The sequence below is a fragment of the Haliotis asinina genome, chromosome 3 (assembly GCF_037392515.1).
Source record: "Haliotis asinina isolate JCU_RB_2024 chromosome 3, JCU_Hal_asi_v2, whole genome shotgun sequence".
In the NCBI taxonomy this organism is placed as follows: domain Eukaryota; kingdom Metazoa; phylum Mollusca; class Gastropoda; order Lepetellida; family Haliotidae; genus Haliotis; species Haliotis asinina.
In genome coordinates, this window is record NC_090282.1 from 5,791,829 (window position 1) to 5,815,720 (window position 23,892).

A 23,892-nucleotide genomic window follows, 5' to 3' on the forward strand; every position below is an offset into this window, starting at 1 on the left:
TATGCCACTGACTGCATGATTCGTCATGACTTTCTGCTTGTGAGCAGCCATCTGTTTGCCGGATGTGGAACAATGATTGTTCCGAGGTGACCTTCAGTATAACAGCCTGTCGGGTTCTGAGGCTGCTCAGGTTTACCCTGTCTGTCAGAGGAGCTAACTCGGTGACCGGGTTGCCCAGCAGTAAAAGCGTTCGCTGGTCAAGCTCAGTGATCAGGTTCGAGTACGGGGGTACCGTGTGTGAGGGGGATGGAGGTGACCCAGTTGTGGTCTTGTAGTGAGTCAGTGAGGGTGGCTGTTCATCAGGGTAGACATCTCTCTTCGTGTCCGTAAATCTTCAGCCACTCGATGCTGTAGTGTGTGTATGGACCAATCGATATGTACTGGACAGGGTGTGTACGGGTTTTCTCAGTTGTTGTCCTATCCTAATTACGTAGATTAAAGCTCGAGCTGCTGATCATTGGATTGTGCGGATTGACCAACACCAGACAAACGCTATGCACTATACAGTGTGAGTACGGCCTCTATTAATCACCAGTTAAGCACTAGATACTGCACAGTGTGTGTACGGGCTCTGTCAATCACTAACCAAGCACTAAATACTGTACAGTATGTGTACGGACTCTGCCAATCACCGACCAAGCACTACATACTGTACAGTGTGTGTACGGGCTCTGTCAATCACTAGCCAAGCACTATATATTGTACAGCGTGTGTACGGGCTCTGTGAATCACCAGTCAAGCACTACACACTGCACAGTGTGTGCATGGGCTCTGTCAATCACTAGCGAAGCACTAGATACTGTACAGTGTGTGTACTGTCTCTGAACGTCATCAGTCAGGCGCTATGCACCATACAGTGTGTGCACGGGCTCTTTAAGTCAGCACGTGATGATTACCAACTACATCACCATGCGGTATTAAGTATGTGTATTTAACCATGTCCCAGGTTACTTTCATAATTTAGCCTCACTGAATATTTATTACATTTATAACAAGTAACGGAGATAAAGAGATGTATGATGCGTAGTTTGTGACTGATCAGGAAGTGGGCTCTCATGCGATATTGATATTTATCCAATGCAAATGTTTCAATCTTGTTTTCCTCATGCCAAGTTTCACACGTAATAATTGTGGACGTAATAGTTTCACACTATGTCGCCCATTCTGAGCGTTTATTTGACACTCGATGAGGATTTCAATTTGAATATATATGATAGAATCGTTTTAGAGAGTTATCAGTAATGTTCTGATTTGTTGTAAGTCTCCTCTTCGAAGTTACTGCGCTTGTTGAAATTCACATTCTATTCATGGCATCCATCTATCGACTATACACGGAGCTTAATGTTTCATCGACTAAAACGTTGGTACTCTTAAAAGTGCGGATTTTATGTGATTTGTTCTAAATTAATGACATTCGAATTTGTTCATAAGGGATTGACTATAATCAGATAAAACATCGGATGAACTTTGACTGCTTGGTGTTGTTGTTTCATTATAATAAAGCCGAGAAACATGTGACCAGTTGTCCATACTTAACGTAAGCCATAGTAATATACCATGATGACCAAATGAAGCGGGTTCCATAGAGATACCAATGTACGAGTTCTGCGTGTCTGCTGATCGAGATCACATTGCCTCTACCGCACGTACACGTTCGTCATGACAGAACTATGCAGCGTGGCAAAGTTGGAAACGTGTATATTTTTTAGCATAGCGGATAACTTGAGCTTTGCATATATATGTTCTGTGTTCCTCCGAATTAAGAAAAAATGTAGCAAGAAAAACAAAATCATCGGCTACAGATCTGATGTTCTTGGAATCCCGTTTGTTGTACATTCATGGAGTCCTATTCAAGTAACGCCGAATGTGACCAGGCTTGACATACAATACACAGGTGAAGTCATGTATGATTCACAAGCTTGTGTGTACCTCTGTCTGCACAATATGGCCCCTGACACACGCGGCCGTAATGTCATAACGCTTGGCCTATTTCATAACGTCAGAGTTCATTATTATAGGACCAATTGTTTTGACATTCTGTGTACATTACTGTCCAACTAGTTTATCGAACAACAAGGCAGGACACATTATCAGTTGATGACATCCTCCGTCAAATAGTTAATACATCCTGTCACTGGAGAGTGGAATGGTCGAGGTTCGATTCTCGATCACATCATTAGAAAAGACGTTTACAGATGGTACTTGCTACAATTATGCCTTCCACTCGTCTTTAAGGGATAGCAGTAGGTCTGGTGCATTTGCCAGAATACTGCGTCAGTCTCGGATATCCAAGCTGAAACGCGACACACCCAATACACGCACGCACGCACGCACGCACGCACGCACGCAAGCACGCAGCCACCCACCATACAAGGATCATGACCCGGCGTCCAAAGCGCTTTACCTCATGTACCAGATGATCGTCCAGACAGTTTCTGGTAGGGTTTGAGCAGCCACCGTAACATCGATTTCTCCTTTGGTGGCACTTCCTGTACGATCGATTAATTGCAAGTCTGTCGCAATGTGTGTTACGTCTTACAGGACAGATGCATCGTCACAACCGTGAGGAGAGGGTGTGGTTAGCCTTACACTCGGTGTGACCCAGGCAGGTCTATATGATCCAGCTTGTTTGCACTGCCAGTCCTCGTTGTGTCTGTCTAGGTCGTTCTCCTATGATTTACGCCGTCCACCTAACAACATTGTCTGGTGCAGGATGTCGTCAACGAGATGACTTGACAGACATGTTTGTACGTACCAGGTCGCCTTGACACAGCGTCCAGAAGACATAGGCATGGTGTAACTGGGTGTGTTGTCGGGTAGCAGGGTGTATTATCAAGAGGCAGGGTGTGTTTTCAGGTAGTTGTAGGTGCTGGGTTAGCATTGTACAAAGCCTGGTTTTTGATAAGGAAAAAAAATATTCGTCATTGGAACTTGTCCCCGCTGCATTACGTTAGTGTTGAAAAACCTATCATCAATCATTGTGAAGAAATATATGATCTATGATGGCATATCATTCCCCAGTGATACAATTAAAACTAAAGTCTAATTATCCAAAGTAGTTTTATGAAGCTAGCATGTCGATATTTTATTACCAATCTGTACATTCTGATCAAATGTTGACAAACAATCCGAAATCTCCTGCAGTGATTAATGTACAACCGAGCCTTCACTTGCAAGAACCGAGCTGTATCTTGCTTGGTGTAAGAACACATAACCAGCACGGCTACCAAACATGATCGTGGAACAACAATCTCACACAAGGGTTGTTTCTTTGATTAAACCATTCCGCTTACCCAAAGCGAATCTTGGAAACTCAATCTCGAACGATTACATGTGAGAAAATACTAAATGTCGTGTTTGAATTGCCTCGTGCACGACCCTCTAGGCCAACAGAGTGATCGGTGTCGCTCAAGTAGTTACATACGTAAACTAATGCAGTTGAACCCTTCACTAACCATCCAAGTCACACCTATGTCGTGCCGGCAAACCAGCGTTGATTACTTATTGACCTGTACACTGCAGCAATTAGCATCCCTTGGATGTTGGAATCTTACAAATTAGTCAATAGCCGGGTGAGACAAATCAATTGTCTCCACTTTTGAACCGAGAAGTACTGGCTGTTTTAGAGTGCCTTGTGTTGCAGTGTACTCCGGATAGGGGCCATGCGGCTCCTACAGACACGCTGTGTTATAAGATTATCACATTAAAGCACCTTTTGATGTTCAACTGTGAAGCATTCCACTGGGCGTGATAACTTTTACAAATATCATTCATGCCATCATGTCAGGCTGTTTTCCAGTAATGTACTGTGGTACATATATAAATAGAAATTCGCTTTAGGTAATAATGTTGTTGATTTTCTGAACCTTGTATTTATGTATGTATGTATGTATGTATGTATGTATGTATGTATGTATGTATGTATGTAGGTAGGTAGGTAGGTATGTAGGTATGTAGGTAGGTAGGTAGGTAGGTAGGTAGGTAGGTAGGTAGGTAGGTAGGTATGTAGGTATGTAGGTAGGAAGGTAGGCATGTGTGTATGTAGGTATGTGTATTTATGTAACTATGTAGGTAGGTAGGTAGGTATGTAACTAGGTATGTAGGTAGGTAGGTAGGCATGTGTGTATGTAGGTAGGTAGGTATGTGTGTGTGTGTGTGTGTGTGTGTGTGTATGTATGTAGGTAGGTAGGTAGGTATGTAAGTAGGTTGGTAGGCAGGTGTGCGTGCTTGCTTGCTTGTGCGCGCGCGCCCTTGTGTGTGTGTGTTTTGTGTGTGTGTTTTGTTTGTGTGTGTGTGTTGTTTTGTGTGTGTTGTTTTGTGTGTGTGTTTGTGTGTGTGTGTTGTGTGTGTGTTGTGTGTGTGTGTTGTGTGTGTGTGTTGTGTGTGTGTTGTGTGTGTGTGTGTGTGTGTGTGTGTGTGTGTGTGTGTGTGTGTGTGTGTGTGTGTGTGTGTGTGTGTGTGTGAGTGTGTGATATCAGATATTTGACTTTTGCCCCACATCAAGTAACTCCTCCTCCGGATTGTTTTCCGCTCAAGTCGGGTTCACATATAAAAGTCATATATAAAAGTCGACATTCTAAATCCACGTCCATCCTCGCAATGGGATTGGCTGTACTGTTGAAGGGGAGGGTTCGCCGTAACGGCTGCAATGTGTCCTGCTGTGTCGAGTTGGACTGCTGTTTTCATTAGAGGTCGGTGGTCTGTGTGCCAGGGTTGTGTATAGGTATATCAGAAAAGAATTTAAAGTATGTGATGAGACGTAACATAGATATTTGAGTGTACCATTTTCCGACAACAATTTTGAAAGAACGTCAGGACACACATGAAGGTCACACAAGCAGTCAGGTCACACATCCAGCTCACACATCAAGCCAAGTCACACATTCATCCAGGTCACACCTTCAGTCAAGTCACACATTCATCCAGGTCACACATAAATGTCAAACATTCAGTAAAGTCACACAATCAGTCAAGTCACATGTGCATGTCACATGTTTTCTAATGCACATGTGTGAGCACTGACTACTCTACGAGTTCTGATTTCACTGCATTAACTGGATAAATTTTAGTCACTGGACTAGGGATTAATTAGGGCAGCTCCATATATAAATGGGAATGTCCCAATATTGCATGTTTCAACCAGTTAGGTGAACCTAAGGAAAACTGCTATTGCGTATTAACATCTTAGAGTTATTTTTAATAGAAAATATTCGTAGTTATCTAAATCAATTCTCTGTCAACTAGCCATGTATTTTTTAACGCAGGAGTCGAATGTTGAACTTATCAATGCGATGTGAGCCATTTCGCTTTGATTCAATGGCGAAACTAATCTTGTACGGTTGTGAAATCTGGGGATATTAAAAGTTACAACAAACTGAAAATGTTCACATAAGTTTTATGAGAAGATTGTTACCTGCAAAGAAAAAGTACCCCACTGTTCTTGCTTTATTGTGAATGAGGTAGCGTCACTCTTTCTGCTGATGTTAAAACCGTGTAATATTCATATTTGAATGAAGTATTCACAGCTGTAGTTGGATTTCATGTGTGGAGAACATTTTGATAGCGTAATAGAAGTTATGTATGAAATTCAAAGTCCCCTATTTCATCTTCCTGAATAGAAAATGCAGCTCATTCAGTCTTACAGGTCAATTTTCACAGGTGGTAAATTTAAAAAAAAAGTCACACATATTCCCTGTTTGAAATCTCAGTTTGAATTTAACGTTGTCCCTCAGTTCATGTTCGTACGTCACAACACCATTTACCAGCTGAAAAAGGAAGGTAGTATACCAATAGATGAAAGTAAATTATGTTGTATGAATGATGGGGGTTGTCATTATACTCTTAAATGCAAATGTTTTGTTACATACCAGCTTTCATTATAAAAAGACCAAAAATGTTGTAAGTTTAATCACTCTTTACATTTAAAAATATCTCCGTAAATTCTGCAAAGAAGGTATGCAAATTGTAAAATCTTCACGCTAACTACTATTCCGCCATAGGGTTATCAGTTATTGTCATTTGTACCTCATATGCCGATGATACCGGTCTGCGTGTAAAAGAATTCTGCTCCGTTCTGTACTTTGTGGATCAATTAAGAGGTAGCAAGCAGGGGATTGATTAGCTGTGTACTCAACCAGACAGTTTGTTGATTTTTTATCTGTCTGACTACTGGGTTGTCTGACAAATGGGAGAATACCTAAATGCTACGCATATTTCTCCTACGTTGGAGGCGATGTAAAGACCAGAACAGACATACATGAGAGGAGTTAATCTCCAGGTATTACATTATCTATACTCTTAAAAAGTAGGGGATAACGAACTTTCAATTTTTGGATAGGAAGTGTAAACGTTAACAAAGGTTTCAAGGACAGACATCTTATGAACGCACCACCATTTCCCTGTATTACCACCCCTAAACACAACGCATGTTATGCATGTGCACAACGCAGTAGCCCCATACACGTGCATGGGGTCCCATTCTTGAGCTTGACGTTTTTTCAAGAAGGTCGAGAAATCACTTAGAACATTAATTTTGACACTCATCTTGCATCATACATTTGTTAGTGTTTGTTTCTAGTCGTTTGTTTTAAAATGAAAATTGTACAATGCAAATTACATGCCATACACCGATCATCTGTCAAAAGCGGCTACATTCCAAATAACTACGTTTGTAAGGAAGTGCAAATGGTGATGCACTCACAAAACATTCCATAATATCATATCAACATTGATTGACTCCGATAAATCTCCTAAATATATTTAATCGTAAATGAAAAAAATGAAGATCCCCTACTTTTTTTAAGAGTATATTTCAAATATCACTCTCACCGTCCGTTTTAGAACTTTAATAACCAATATTCCAGGCAACGACAGTTTAATTTTAGTGGCTCATCTTTCGCCAGTGTTATCCGATTATGCTATTTCTACATATGTAGGTATTACTTTTGACATATGTTGTTTAAACGTAACACGATTGGACGCAAAGGTGAGATCTTAATAGCTTCGGTATATTCATAATTCTGTAAGTAAGTTCTTAACTATTCAGTTGGTGTCTGCATTCAGTAGTGGATAATCAACCGGAGTCGTACATCGATCTTTGAGTAAGGAGGAATAAACCGATGTATCCGTTGTTGTGACAAGACGACTTGCCCGCGTCCATGAATGACGCAGACGACTTCGCGCACTAACGTGCGTGTTCGTAGTGTACATCAGTCAAACTGGGTTTCTTCACCTCTGACTTTCCTGAAGTAGAATGAGAGGATATTGTGTATGGTGGACCGATGGGTACTGAACGGACGAGATGTTTATCGAGTGACGACTGTTTCAGTTTGTGTTAACGCCGCAACCATCTTTGTTATTTGGGCCATATATTGAGGGGTGTCTATAACCGAGTTTGGACCCAGTGCTTGGTGATGTGGTGAACGATCCTGGCATCAGGGTACGCGGATGAGTCGAAATACTCCAAGTCACCGGGTCTGACGTCCCGATCCACTACGTCCCTCGTCAAACAAGTATAGACTCGATGTGCTTCTCTCCTACATCACACGGTGCAGAACTGTACCTGACATGGTGTTCACAATGGCGCTGAACACGGATCACTTACTCAGCAGCCCGTCATACGTTGGGCACTGTTGGTAGGTGACTGTAAATCAACGGCTCATATATCGGTATAACAGTTTCAACCGATGTAAGACATTTACAGGCAGTTTGTATCAGTAATGTATCACTCCTTGACAAATGTTGTGGTGTTTACTTGAATAAATCATATAACTACACTTCGGCTTGCAATTAAAACTTACAAGTCATTTGTTCCAGGAAGACATCGATCTTGAAATATTGTGTTTTGAGGTATAAACATTTACATAGTTACGGGAAACGAGATGATGAGATGACTAAATCTAGGACTGCCTCAGAGGTGTTTCAGAGCATTGGTATCATCGCTCTTAGAAGACACCCACATCAGTATAAACCTTACTCACTCTCAGACAATTACGTAAGATGCGATACCTCACTCACTCACCCTCGAACAATGACGTAAGATGCGATACCTCACTCACTCTCAGACAATGACGTAAGATGCGATACCCCACTCACTCTCAGACAATGACGTATGATGCGATACCTCACTCACTCTCAGACTATGACGTAAGATGCGATACCCCACTCACTCTCAGACAATGACGTAAGATGCGATACCTCACTCACTCTCGGACAATTACGTAAGATGCGATACCTCACTCACTCTCGGACAATGACGTTAGATGCGATACCTCACTCACTCTCAGACAATTACGTTAGATGCGATACCTCACTCACTGTCAGACAATGACGTGAGATGCGATACCTCACTCCCTCTCAGACAATGACGTTAGATGCGATACCTCACTCACTATTAGAGTGTGACCTGAAAGATGGCAATTCTCACTCACTTTCATTGTAAACGTGAATGCAGCGGCAAGGCCCATGTTAAATACAGAGTGGACAGGCCCAGGTGTGTCGTCGGGTCACCCTGACATCCCTGGGAGTTAGTGTGGGATCTCTAAGCTGCGACCAAAGGAGGTGCGAATTTCGGAGATCTCGACTAACTAGTGTCTGGCACCTGACTCGGCTCTGCAGCATATTCAATACTGCCCCAAACCCTAACCATTGAGGTGAGGCGTACACGTCATTGGCTGGTATTAGTTTTCAGAGACCGGAGTTGTATGTGGAGATGTTCTTGCTTGCGCGCCTTGGAACAGCAAACAAATATACCTTTGACCACTCGTTAGTTCCACAAACTCCAGAAGAAATTCTGGATTTTGCATTTTTTTCTGTATTAAGTGTAAAAACGTTTAAAAAAGTATCTAGATAGCTGCTGCTAGATATTCCCAGTGAAAAGTCGAGCCTGTCGCAGACCGCTGTACGTGAACCAGTTCACTCATTCACTGGCCTCATGTGAGGCACTTGCACATGAACAGCTTACTTAGCGCTCAAATATCGTCCGGCAGCCACGCACTAGTATTATTTCATTCAGAGGTATTTTCCAACGCTGTTAAATACTGAAAGCCATAGAAAGTAAAACCGCATGTGCTGTTTATTTACTTGACTTACAACCAGAATGAGCGAGGCAACAGTCACTCTACATATGTATACCAATGTCTGTAGTTGGTGCCCAGAGACACAGACAGGAGAGCTGGGCTGACCCTATTTGTATCACGGGCGTGGGTGGTGCATTGATACATCTTTCGTGGTCGTTCTAAGATTAAATATTTTTGTAATCAGAAACATAGTTGTTGAAACTGTTTCAGTGAATTAAAGCTCGTACATAAACATAGGACTAATGTAACATTCGAAACAATCTTACTTCAGTGCACACCGCAAAGCGGCTATGCGCAATAATCTTGATGGTTTATATTTGCTTTTAAAACTAAATCGGTTTACCATTACATCGAACTTTGCAGTCTATTTATACTTTGTACAGTCTGTATTGACACTGAGCATTATCCATTGATGTCGGAAATGGCAGTCTTCGAAAGGAGCGTATTGATGGCAAATCTATTTTTACCACCAGCTTCTATTTCCGGAACAGATCAACGATTAGTTAACTTGTGTCTAAATTGAGATAATGGGTCAGCTGGGTGTTGAATGATGACAATAACGTCCACAATTATACCAGCATTGTACAACGTTAACAGAATATTCCCGAGAACAATAGTCACTCAGATCATCGGCCAGCGAGGCTTCTACAACAGAACGAGAGGGTATCAAAAAGTTTCAATTATCACCAAGAAGTTACTGAGCCATCAGGATAAACTTGTGATTGTACCATCAGTGATCCTTGTCCAGTTAATGAACCAAGAACTATCACTAATTCACTAAATCGAGTCTTGAGCTATTTGCTCCTACACACCAGTGCCCCAATGTATGGAGAAGATTGAGGCAAGCAGTGTAATTAAGTTTCTTTTATTTAACTGGTTGCATTTCACGACAGATTCACGATGAGATGAAATCTGTTTATGGTGATGATAGCCCATCACATGAGAGATGGAAAAGGAATTTCCAAACGAGGCACATGTCAAGAAGATCGCCTTATAACAACACAAATGGTTATGCATGAGACCGATTTAAGAGGTTGGTTTTCTATGAAATCAGAGGACTTCTATTCAACCGGTCTGTGCAAGGTCAAGAAACGGTGGTAGAAATGATATCCCCTCGTATATACACCCAGTATGCTGCTGTACCATCGTGTTGTGGATATCAAACATTTGATTTGACAAATCTGCCCAGGTCTTGTTTACCCCCTTCCTACCCTAGTTAAACGCAGAATTAAGCTATGAAACGATTTATTGCACACACTCACAAACTTACATTGTACATGTATGGACTATTTACGATTTACCACAGACAGTCTAGTGACTTGCCGTTATCAACCGTCTCAGACACAGTTGGTATCTACAAGCTTCTATAACAAGAAGAGAATGAAGCCAATGACACGTGGATGTGTAGTATAGCATATATACTACAGATATTAACAAATAAACCCATTTCAATTGAAAAGTAGCCCCGGTGAGTTGGGCGATTCACCTCAACCTAAGGATCTCTAGACTTGCTTCATTTACGGCCTTAAGCATTGCAGTGAGAGTTTGGTGGTAGAGAAAATAATGTGGTTCTGCCTCTGTGAGACCAGGGATACTCTATAACTCTCTATATAGGCTCCCTGGTGAGACAGACTGACGAGCGTGTTGTGTCCGCACACTGCTAGTTACAAGCTGAGTTTCCGAGCGAGACTTTGCCATGATGCCAGCGACGTCACAACGATAAACCATTCTTTGTAAAAGGAGGAAATATATTTCAAAGTACTTCACGTTGCACAAATGGACGACATTCGGACGTGCTGTTTGCGCATATAGCCATTACTGTAACGTCCCGTTGTTCAATCACCGTCCCAGCATCACGTCACGGTTATGTTGTTACGACGGGAGACAGCCCCTGTAGAAAGTGATTAATGTGGACATCGATTCAGTCTCCGGCAGCGATTTGCAACTGCCTTGTCCGCCTTGTCTTTGCTCATAAGCCTTTCAAAACGTTAACGTTAAAAGCCGGGATCAGAGATTTTTATGAATACGTTTACATGCAAATTGGATAAGAATGTTCCCGGTGATAGAGTAATTACAATGGAACTAGATATAACGTACCGCATAGGCATAGGGTATTGAAGGATACAACATGCTTATTTTACCATTGTGGATTAGATAGAGTACACGGCGTTCACCAAGTACGATCCCCAAACGCGGTTTAAGTATGGCACATGGCTTATTGATGTCTACTGTCGTATAATGGCTGGTATATTACCAACCATGACGTAAGACCATACAGACCCGCCTAACGGGGAAGATAGCATCGTGGTAAGAGCCAGTGAAGAGCTGCAGACTGTGTCTCCTGATATCGAGAGTATGAATAGAGAGATTATGAAAAGCATCAAAGTATGTATGCCCTTGTGCATGCGAGCGTGCATGCGGGCATATATATGTGGGCATATATATGTGGGCAATCGTTTGAGACACGCACTTTGAAAACAACACAACAAGAAACAGTGTTAGACATTTGGCTTTTCGAACAAAAGGCTAATTTGAAATGAACTAGAGTCCTAAATTATATGTCATTAAATGTTTGTAAGGATCTATGTATCATCCACAACAGTTAATGCCGCGTCTTAATGTATTGTGAGTGGTTCATTTCTACGGTCCAGTGTCAACAATGGTGGCAATGGTGCATTGCAGTGTTAGGCGCTTGGCATCGATACGTTATACTTGGATCACACTCTCCATTTACACCACACAGCACATAGATTCCTCAATACATGCACATGGGGACCGCTTCTAGACCGTCAGGTGGAATCAAATTTACAATCACACTTTAAATCGTCATGAAACATGACAGTTTTTCGTTAACTCTCAGCTGATGGGGAAAGTTGTTTTCTGCAGAATTAGGATAGTTGTTTCACAAACTGATACAGGATGAGGTGAAAAGGTTGATTGCTCGCATACAATAAGTGGTCAACCGCAATCATCAATATTCCAGCTACATGGCGGCGGTCTGTCAGTAATTGAATCTGGGCCAGACAATCCAGTGATCAGCAACATCAGCGTTGTAGTTCACATATCATTTCATGTTTTATATATATTGATGTATATATAACTTTCAGAAAACCACGCGGAAACATATGACATTCATATACATCCCTAGATATGGCATGATATAATATAGTCATATTACATTCGCAAAACCACGCAGCACAGATGCGATCACAAACCAGTCAGTATGAAAGGACCCAATACTAAACAGTCTGCATAACTCAGTAGCGTTATACGAAAGGCACGCAGTTCTTGGATCTGAAAGCAAACATCAAGGTGCCTTCATATTCAAAGTCGTAAAGTAGAAGTCAAAACTTGTTGTTACATACGTTCTCCGATTTATATAACACTAATATATACACATGTAAATAAAAATAAAGTGTTACATATTTATGTGCAAATATTAACAAATAAGATCTACAGAAACAACGTATTCCCCAGATTGTGACGTTACACATTTAAATATGCAGCATATATTGTCAAGGATATCGCCTGAGTGACTGTCACATGGATGTACTGTAGCGATATGTTCTTTTAAGTACACGGGTACACATATATGTATAGGTCTAGTTATTATGTATCTGAGGCCCCTCGTGACTGGAAACACCATGCTCGCCTCGGGTCAACAATGACTTTGGGAAAACGGGTCATAATATATTCACGATCTGGCTCGTGGCCAGGGATCTCGTCGTACAGGTATTTAAGAGGGTCAAGCGTTAAGGTTAGGAAGTGTACTGATATAAGAGGATTATATGTATGTGACGGCGCATGCTTGGTTGCTGAAACTGTAGCTTCTCAGGCGCGATCCGGGCGTTTGCCATGTCAGGCATGCATGAACGGATGCAGGGGTGTCGAATCACCCGTTCACTCTCCAGTCACTGGCAGTTAAAATCTTTAGGAATATAGTATGTAGTTGACACACACTGAGTATTCAGTCAAACACGGGACCAACAACTTATTTGTAGTTCAGTACATGCGGTAGATCGATATCTAACCGATGGAAGATTTGTTGGGATTAAGCGAGAAATCGGCCCACCAGAAGCACTTGTTAAATCTCATCGTATATGCCGTTGCCTACGGTGAGGTGGACAGATATCTTGAGACGCAAGGCCTAGATTTTCGAAGCTCTATCAGCGCTAATGTTTACATTAACGATTATCTTAGCGCTAAGAGAGCTTCGAAAATCTAGTCCCATATACTGGGACCTGCAAGATCGTAGTTTGTATAAGTTATGAGTACTAATGTACCTACCGAGGCGTGAAACTGCTTGCCATAGCGTTACAAGGTCGTAAACAAAGTATTATAGAATTGGTAATCGGGTCAGCAAGATCTGTTGGTATAAAATACGCTAGAGAAAAACTCACCTGGATATCAAACTGCATCCACCAGTGATTTGACATTGGGTATATTGTTTATATTTATGGGCTTATTTTGTACTGTTGCATATATATAGATTATATACTTGTTTCGTCGATTCTCACCCCCTTCTCATCCCCAGCAGCATATGCTCCTGACATTGTCATCAACCCCTTCTCACCTCCAGTCTATGTCCAATCCCTTCTCAGAGCTTTCAGCCTATGCTCAACCCCTTCTCACCTCCAGTCTATGTCCAATCCCTTCTCAGAGCTTTCAGCCTATGCTCAGCCCCTTCTCACCTCCAGTCTATGTCCAATCCCTTCTCAGAGCTTTCAGCCTATGCTCAACCCCTTCTCACCTCCAGTCTATGTTCAATCCTTTCTCATTGCTGTCAGCCTATGCTCATCCCCTTCTCACATCCAGTCTATGTCCAATCTCTTGCTCTGCGATCAGCCTGTCTCATCCCTTTCTATGCTCCATTGACATGTGTCTATGAAACATTGCTTTTGATAGTGCCTTTTAGTTAATAATGGATTTGTGCATATGTGTAAGCCTGTTCACGTCGCTATGTGACTGAAATCATACGGATACGAAGTTAAATTATAACTTACTCACTCTCAGCTCCGGCAACCCACGCTCACCACCTTGTCAGGTACTGCAGTCTGTGTTCTATCTCTTCTTAACTCCAACTGTCTATACTCATCCTTTCTCAGCTTCAGCAATCTAATACCCGGGAAGGTCCGGGTGCCAGGAACCCATGCTTGTCGTAAGAGGCGACTGACGGGATCAGGTGGTCAGACTTTGTTGAAACATGTCATCGGTTCCCAAATGCGCTGATCGGTGCTCACGCTGTTGATCACTGGATTGTTTAGTCCAGACTCGACTATGGACACATCGTCGCCTTAAAGTTGGACTATTGCTGAATGTCACTCATCACGCACTCCAGCAATCTATGCCCATCTCCCCCTCAGCTCCAGCAATCTATGCCCATCTCCTCCTCAGCTCCAGCAATCTATACCCATCTCCTTCTCAGCTCCAGCAATCTATGCCCATCTCCTTCTCAGCTCCAGCAATCTATGCCCATCTCCTTCTCAACTCCAACAATCTTTGCCCATCCCCTTCTCAGCTCCAACAATCCATGCCCATCTCATCCTCAGCTCCAGCAATCTATGCCCATCTCCTTCTCAGCTCCAGCAATCTTTGCCCATCCCCTTCTCAGCTCTAACAATCTATGCCCATCTCCTTCTCAGCTCCAGCAATCACCTCCTAATCACCTCCGTCAATCTATGCCCTACCCTTTCTCAGCTCCAGCAATCTATGTTCGTCCTTTTTTCAGCTTCATCAATCTATGCCCATCCTCTTTTGAGCTCAGCAATCTATGCCCATCCTCATTTCAGCTTCATCAATCTATGCCCATCCTGTGTTCAGCTTCATCAATCAATGCCCATCCCCTTCTCAGCTCCAGCTGATGATCATCCCTGTTTATCTCTGTAATGAGAATCCTTAAGGGATCCTATGACATTCGAAGGTTTCGTGTACAAAGGCGAATGTTAAACTACACGTAACACTTTTCCATCGTCTACATCGCGTTCACGACTCTCGTAATTGTACCTTCCTATCGATTCCTACGAAGGTGAAAAAACACCAACACGCCCTTGCTATGTCAGTTTGTACAGTCTGACGATACCATCTACTCGTATTGCCTCTGGAGAGCTAATTCGTGTATTGAATTTGACTCCATTTATTGTTACTACGCTGAATACAGCATATGTGGTCGACACAATGTATACACATATTATATGTCACTTAATTTGATCAATATATATACATTTCAACCATATGCATTCTGTTCCAATACAGTATACAGTGCCTACAAAGCAATGGTGTGCACTGTTTGCGCCGAGCAGCAATTGCCCATCAGGAGTTGACATTCAATTTCGCAACATTTCAATAGACACTTTAAAACAATGCCTTAACAAATGGGGCAATATGAAGATAGGTTGGGTTGGGGAAGGGGGTTGGGGATGTGCGGCTTTTGACCCTCAGTCGACTAGCGTCACCGTCGTGCACGTTTGTCAGCACCTGGACCTTATCTCAAAGTGTACCGAGGGGAAACAAATGAGGGATCATATGCATTTAAGCAAACATTCTTTTTTTTGTATTCAGGTCATACATAAAGGTATATTCGCTTGCAGTATACATACTTTTAAGTGGAGGTGTAGAAATGTTTGTGATATATATGTGATATGCCAAAAACAGTTCCTCTGTAAACGCTCCGGTCCATGCAGTGAAACGACATTAGTATTTCACGTTTCTGTAAAATAGTGTTTTGTTTCTGTTTGGTTTGTCGTCAGCTTGAATGCCCGGGTTCGATTCCCCAAACGGTACAATGTATGAAGCCGGGTTCTGGTGTCCCCCTCCGTAATATTGCTGGAATACTGCTAAAAGTAATAAACTCATGCACAAACATACAGTTTGGCGTGTTGTTTGCTCCTGGGGGAATGGGGTTAGGAGTAACTGTCAGTAGTCTACTTTTCTGAAGTTCTTCAAAGGCATTTACAAGTCACTCAAACACGAATGCATGACATACATCTTTAAAACATGTCATATACTCGTTATTCTGTGATGCCTCCTCTAAATGGTATACACTAATATAGAAGATGCATATTGACATCCAAGGTGTGTCACCTTGATTAGCAGCATCGTCGGTTGAGTCGGTTTGTGGACTTGCGGCATTAAGTCCAGCAAGCACCAGCCACTCTATATACATCAATACACTCCAATCAGGTGTTAAATGGCTTTACCCAGTACTGGCTGATCATAATTCCCTTAAGATATATATTACCCCTTTAATTTTCACAGGTTTCTTCACAAGCTTTGTATAACACAACCTGTGAAGAAACCAGGAACCTGAAGTGTGTGCATGGTTGATCCTAATTCCCTGAATAGAGATGTTGCCCGGTATCTAAGTCAAGTGTTTCGTATATATACACGTACAATGCCATACAGGAGTATGTGTATCATGTTTACAGCAAGGTTTTGGTGAAGCTGATTTTAATGTTGATAGATATAGGTGATCACGCCGTTACCTATAAACATTTGAGGAGACTTTGTTCCTACGTTGAAAACTGATAGGTATTTCGCTGTATTTGTGTCTAGATGGTGCTTGTGTCACACCAGTCAAAATCACACGATTGTCACTGTCTGACTGGCGAGTCACCTGACCTTGTGACGTCACATTCTAGGAACACTGATAAGGTGCAGCTTGTGGGATACAGACATGACGTCACAGTTCAGTAAATGGTCAGTTCCCACTACAACTTGTTCCATCCTGCTGTGGAAACATTATGTAACTGGTGAAGTCTGAATCGATGATTACGTAACAATGTCCATGGCATGAAAGCAGTGTACCTCATTACCTTCTATGTCGCCCAAGGTATGGGCCTGTCCCCCTATTTAGTGTTGTCTAACTGCGCAGTGGGGCTATCCGCGACAGAAGAGTTCGAATCCACGATTTCTACATTCTCAAAGGCTGTACTCTTGAAGGAATAGTGCGTGTTCTACTTAATACAACCAGAGGGACTATATATAGTTGTAGATTATCCCTGGTACAACCAGAGAGACTATATATAGTTGTAGATTATCCCTGATACAACCAGAGAGACTATATATAGTTGTAGATTATCCCTGATACAACCAGAGAGACTATACATAGTTGTAGATTATCCCTGATCCAACCAGAGAGACTATATATAGTTGTAGATTATCCCTGATACAACCAGAGAGACTATATATAGTTGTAGATTATCCCTGATACAACCAGAGAGACTATATATATATAGTTGTAGATTATCCGTGATACAACCAGAGGGACTATATATAGTTGTAGATTATCCCTGATACAACCAGAGAGACTATATATATATAGTTGTAGATTATCCGTGATACAACCAGAGAGACTATATATATATATATAGTTGTAGATTATCCGTGATACAACCAGAGAGACTATATATAGTTGTAGATTATCCCTGATACAACCAGAGAGACTATATATATATAGTTGTAGATTATCCGTGATACAACCAGAGAGACTATATATATATAGTTGTAGATTATCCCTGATACAACCAGAGAGACTATATATATATAGTTGTAGATTATCCCTGATGCAACCAGAGAGACTATATATATATATAGTTGTAGATTATCCCTGATACAACCAGAGAGACTATATATAGTTGTAGATTATCCCTGATACAACCAGAGAGACTATATATAGTTGTAGATTATCCCTGATACAACCAGAGAGACTATATATAGTTGTAGATTATCCCTGATACAACCAGAGAGACTATATATAGTTGTAGATTATCCCTGATACAACCAGACAGACTATATATAGTTGTAGATTATCCCTGATACAGACAAACAAAGATGTCCGACAAGCGTTTGGCACATATGCGCCATTCACATATGAGAGGTGGAATTTCCAACCCCATAACGACAACAAGAACCATGTGCGTACAAGTGTAGTCTACTGCGCGTAGTTTGTGTTTTGTGGTCAACAGATGCTATATTCCAGTACCACTTGATCGATATTACACTATAATTAAAATGTGCAAATTAAAATGCTGCACTTTGCAAGGATGTCGTACTGACACCGTGATTACTTTCTTTGGATTGTCAAGAGTTGCCTCCCCTCGCATGTAGGTTGCGCTGAATTCAGCAATCAAACGCGGCTGGTTCGAATGAAAACCGAAAACGGTGGTTTGACGCTCTAGAGTGTTATTACTGTTTATTCTTCATGCATGAAAAATGTGTCATAGCACTCTTTTAACGTTGAACTGCTACACCTGAATGATCTTAGTATTCGGCACAGCCTTGGTGCAAGGTTACGACAGTGTAACCAGGACACATCGAGCGACAGAAGGAATTTGATGCAAAATAGATAAACTTATATTACTATCAGATATATATCCTCCTGTGGGGGTACACAAGCAAAGTTATGCTTACCGGCTCTTTAAACGTAGCATTAATGTTATTTTGAATTATGGCTAAAGTTTCCTACAATGGCCAACGTCTGAAGGGATGGTGTAAACCCAACTAGAACCCATGCAGGTCCCAAAAGTACCTTCAGTTGCTTTTGATCTGTTTTTATGTTGTATATATAATTTGAAGTTGCATGCTAGATTTAAATGTCTTCCTGTGATATACTAGTTGTTTTAGTGTCCTTTGGTGACATGTTTTACTGCCCTTCGGTGACATTTAGTTATAAAATAAAATTATAAGCATCAAGTGTTTTAGTTATGATAAGGTTGAAATTTTGCCGAAATGACTTTAAATTTCACTCACTCGCTCACTCACTATTAGATGTACTTTATTTCAAAATATAGTTAAAATGGCATTAAATTTAACGGAATTACTTCAATGTACGAGTACTGCACACATGTGCCATTAGCAAGTGTGAATGAAAAATGCAAGTGTTTGGTCATTAGGTTTGTTGGAGTTACCTCCCTTCCATTACGAGTTGCGTGCCCACTCATGCACGTGACTTCCTTTATAACGGGGATACTCTACCTCTATACTCTACCTCCCTGTTTATAATAACTCGTTTTATTTATTGGATATTTGGCATCGATTTTAATATATTTCTTGCCAATAGACATAAAGCCATAATTCTGCATGACCAACAAAGGAATGTAGTGGCAAACTGTTATATACACTCAGGTGTCAAAGTATGTCAACTATTTACCACACGCCATAGCTCACTGTTGTTTGTTGGAAACCTCTCTGTAACATCACAATCACATTAACTATACACTGCACACGTAAGTGTGCCAACTAATTCAGCAGAAAGCGTGTATATATCGTGTCAAATGTGGCAGGGGAAATCATAAAAGTCTGTTTTGACAGATATATTTTAGGATATATTCATTCGCCTTTGAAATTTCAAGTATGTTCAAGTATGTTCATGAAAACTTGTGATGACGTTGAACTACATATATTCATTTACATGTGCATATGTCTCTCTTCATAGATCTGATTTAATGCACACACGACGACCTCCTCTTATTACAGTATATGTTACATGTATAAGGACACAGCCTTGAAAATACACCCGTTATATACCGCCTCAAACGCAGCTTCGGTGGATTTTACAGTCGTTGCTGTGAATGTCCACTGGCTTGTGGACTTTGTTTACTCAAGCGGTTTGAGACGACCCCTGGCTGTGTTGACAAGAGAAGCTTGTCTATGACTAAGCGACCTTGCGGTCAAGAGACGGGCTATTGCAACACAGCGTTCCTCCCTTGTATCAGTCACTTTTTACTATCTACCGTTGGTAAATATACATACTGATGTAGGTGAGGACCCCTCATATGATTTAGTGGTGGGGAACAACGATGACGGATAGCTCAGTAGCGACACCGGCAAGCGAACAGCCGTCTGTAAACGAACAGTCACCTGTAAACGAACGGCCATCGGCGAGTGTAAGTATAAAGTACATAGGTCCTATTTAACATCGTCACGGGTCATAATGGACCGACGTTCCTAACATTTCCTGTATGTCCAGGAGTGTGAGTTGTTGCACATTAAACACCTTCAACAAGAAGTCTCTGTACATTCATATATCGTTACAAATTTACACCATGCGACCATGTCCGTTCACTATGGGTAGATCAGGATAGGGGGACCAAGTTGTAACTAAACCGGGTTCCAGTGTCCGGAAACACTTTCCTTATGTGATCACAGGAAGTAGTTTTTGTAGTGTGTGATGAATTGTGGAATTATTTCTGTGTATGCATGAAGGAGTGGTAGATTGTTTTTGTGACCAAATTTGCCAGAGTCTAGGTCCCCTTTAATTTAAGATATTCACACGTACGGTATATTCAAAGGTGTGATCCTTTAGGTCAACAGGTACAGGCATTTGTGGACCCCCATCACGAAGAGACTAACATATAGCTTCCAACTGTTCATAGCCCCATAGAAACAATCGTCGGGTGATGAAAGGCGGACGTTTACTTCGTCGGTTGTACACCATGACTTGCCGTTTTGACGCTGCTTGCTAAGCATTTTAAGTACATCAAACTTGTAGATACACAACTGTTCACAATTTCTGTTCGCATTTTTATGTCTAGAGTATCGTTTGCTTGAATCGAATCGACGTTGATGCATCATGACGTTTCGATCGTGTGCATCATACTCATGTGATCTGGTTGCTGTAAAGTTAACCTTGACAGGGCCTCTCTGGCTTTGCAATCTGTTGACTTCCTTCTATTTCTTATCTTAATCACTGTGATAAACAAGGACGACTATCGCCGTGTTTCTTATGAACATGAAATATAGTTAAAAGTCATGGAGAGCACAGTCTTAGATCGATATTACTTAAATGTTTGTAGTATATTTCTGTTCGTATAACTTGAAGGTCTCCAACTTCTATTATTATTTCATAGGGGAAAAGCATTATTCTTACACGATGAGAGTTTGAGAAAAAATACCGTAGATAACGCCGCTGTGAATCTGATGTTAAACTCACTCATATTGATCGATCGTTTTCTCCAGTAGTTGTAGTCTTCAGTCATTAAATCTTGTGTTGGAATATTTTGCAATATACCGAGGGAGCAGGCAGACACGTGGTTTACAGGGTTTTAACCAGTGAGTCCAATCACATTACTGCTTGGTTACAAAGAGATGGCGTTGTATACCATATCTATGCAAACTGTATGCCATTTGTATGCCTCTTGAAGTAGAATATTTGTATGAATCTGCCTAACAATATTTAGAACATGAAATGTAGTACGATTTCCACATGACATGGATTCCCTTCCTAGGTTAATGTATTTATCGATTTGGAGGGGCAAGTTGTTGCAAGTTTTGTCATCCGAAGAATACTCAAAATATAAAACACAACTGCAAGTCCTTTGCTCCGTTGCGATATCTTTGTGGACACAGTGAAAAACGACAAATGCTCACAATAATTATATGATACTACTGCTGCAATATTTCAGTTCGTACCTGCCGCCAAAAATTCGTTTTCGAGATGGAAAATACCGATATGTTCGTGTGAATGTGAAACTCCCCATGTACGCGTGAATATCCGGGTTTGACATGATCTTCTGTAAAACGATTGCAAGAGGCGATTAAGGTGATCTGAGCTGATATCTATCAATGAATTGTCCGGTCCCAACTCGATTGTTTTAAAGCTACAATCCTGCCTATTGCGGCACTCAACAACATGCCTTCGGTTGTACAGTGTAGATATCAGATTTACTTTCAATCAAAATGCTTTTTTGCGCAGAGATAATGTTTATGAGAATGTGGAAAGGTGTGTTTCAGTTACAACTCAACATTCACTGCAGATGCATTTGCATTATGCGAGCGGTACCATGCCTCTCTGTCACGTCGCGGGGACCATGTGCGGAGTTAATAGTTATCGCCCCTGGTGCAGATTTAAACAAACAAGCGTGACAATGGGATTACATTTCCATATAGGCACCATATCAAATTTCACAATGGATACGATGTCTACCGTTCGCTTCTAGTCTTTCTGTTTGTGTTCAGGGAGGCACGACTGCACGGCAGATATAGTGCAAAGTATATTAAGCACTGATCCATTTCATTCTTCTTTGTGGTTTGTAAGAGATCATTCCATGCCAACAAGCCTCACTACAGCTGACTTTATGCACAGGAAACATTCCCCACGTGCTTTTTTTCACCCGACGTTGAAAGAGGCACAGGTGTGTTTAGGTTCACGGTATCGACAACATGCAGTTGCATTATCCCATGCAGTCAAGGTGCTAACGTTCTGCCGACGAAGAGAGAGAGGTCTGGAGGTGGGGGTGGGGGTGGGGGTGGGGGTCTGAAGCACTGATATTGACACATTAAAATCGAAAATAGTCATTTTGGGAAGATTTTATACATCAGCTGACCATTTAAAACTCTCTTCACTCAAACTATTCCCAAAAGTAAGTACACTGCACCTGACGTAACGCACATTTGTTACACCTGTGCACCCTTCCTTGTCAGCCATGTTGTTTCAAGGCTTGTAGTCAGTGCTGGTTGTCTCGACTGTTTTGCAGTGTTTCTCATCTACTGTCTCCAGTTCAGTGTCGAGTTATGACGTGTGTGGTGTAAAATGATAATCGCAACCAGTCTTGTAATATCTGGTGTTTCCAAACCCTTGGTCTAAACGCAGCATAGATCACAACTGAAGGAGATTTCAATAACCGCTCATTTTCAGCATTTGTAGTCTGTTTCCATCAAAGAGACACTATGGGAGTACCGACCTCTGTATTATGATATATTCTTACTCCTTCGTAAAACTACAAGTGTGATAACAACAAAGGGAGACACTAAACAACGGAAACCAGTATCTAGTTGTGGCACAGTATAAATAGAAGCACACTGGAGAAAAAAACAAATAGTAGTGTTTGAGCCTCTGTCATTGACATGCAGTAGGATCTTGGTGGTCTTGCCACTTGGAAAACAGACATCTATGTGGGCTTTGTTCTTCATGGGGCGGTCATCTGATGGGTGAAAGCCTTGGAGGAAATGGTGATGCTGATGTACTACGGTGTAGACTTGGGTCTTGTCTCGGAGTTCTGGAGATCTTGTTGATGGCCAGACTGTATGGGCAGGGTCACCATCTAGGGGAGTGATGTGTATGTAGCACACCAGATTAAATTCAAAGGTACTTGATTCAGTACTTCTGTACTCATGTACGGAAAGCCGAAAGGTCTGAGGTGCTGTATCTTTAGAGCTGCTGGAATTGAAATGGTTTGCTTTGAAATCGGTTTGAAGACAATCTACGTCTCATCCCGTTAGGATTCATTGAAGTTGAAAAAATCGGAGAATTTCACGACATTAGTAGCCAACTTATGGATAACACCTTCTCTATTTTAATATCATGGCAGCGTTTCCGTGTAGCTTCTCAGCCTTTGTCAAGCAAATATTTCATAAAATCGATAAATACTTTTACTGAACAATTATGCAAACGTGCGCTCATCTACTATTATCCAGTGTATACATTATTCGCCATACTATGGTACGAAGGATGGACTAGATAATCTGGTGTAGTTTCAACACAACTTCAGTTAGATGCCATGCAAAGTACACAAAGTGGACAAATCATATGTATAATATCTTGCATTTCAGTCATTTTGCCGTCTGTCGGGAAGTTTGTATCGGTACACTGTGCCCCACTGGAATCAGCCCCCACACACCAGTAAAGGACGTCAGTAGTAACCGGGTAGATTGTGAAATTAGGTCCTATTATTGGATTCCTATAGAAATGTAAATCGTGCGATCGACCACCACAAGTGTACGATTAATGCCATGCTTCTAAAAAGTTACATATCTGGCGTAAATAGAAAGAAATGAATGTGCTTCATGCCTCACTGCAGTGTGGAATATTACATAGCCA

The 23,892-nt window shown here is 41.4% G+C and overlaps 1 protein-coding gene across 4 annotated transcripts in view; it reads left to right on the forward strand.

Moving 5' to 3' along the window:
- LOC137277358 (E3 ubiquitin-protein ligase NEDD4-like) overlaps positions 1-23,892 on the forward strand; it is a 77,654-nt gene that overhangs the window by 8,275 nt on the left and 45,487 nt on the right. The window contains exon 1 of one of the 4 annotated variants that reach the window (XM_067809055.1): positions 19,702-19,960. The exons of 2 other annotated variants lie outside the window; for them this stretch is intronic. In XM_067809055.1, the coding sequence (XP_067665156.1) occupies positions 19,874-19,960 (87 nt within the window). In that variant the 5' untranslated portion in view covers positions 19,702-19,873. Of the gene's footprint in view, positions 1-19,701; positions 19,961-23,892 lie in introns of those variants that run through there. One more of the 4 variants, XM_067809054.1, reaches the window with a different exon arrangement.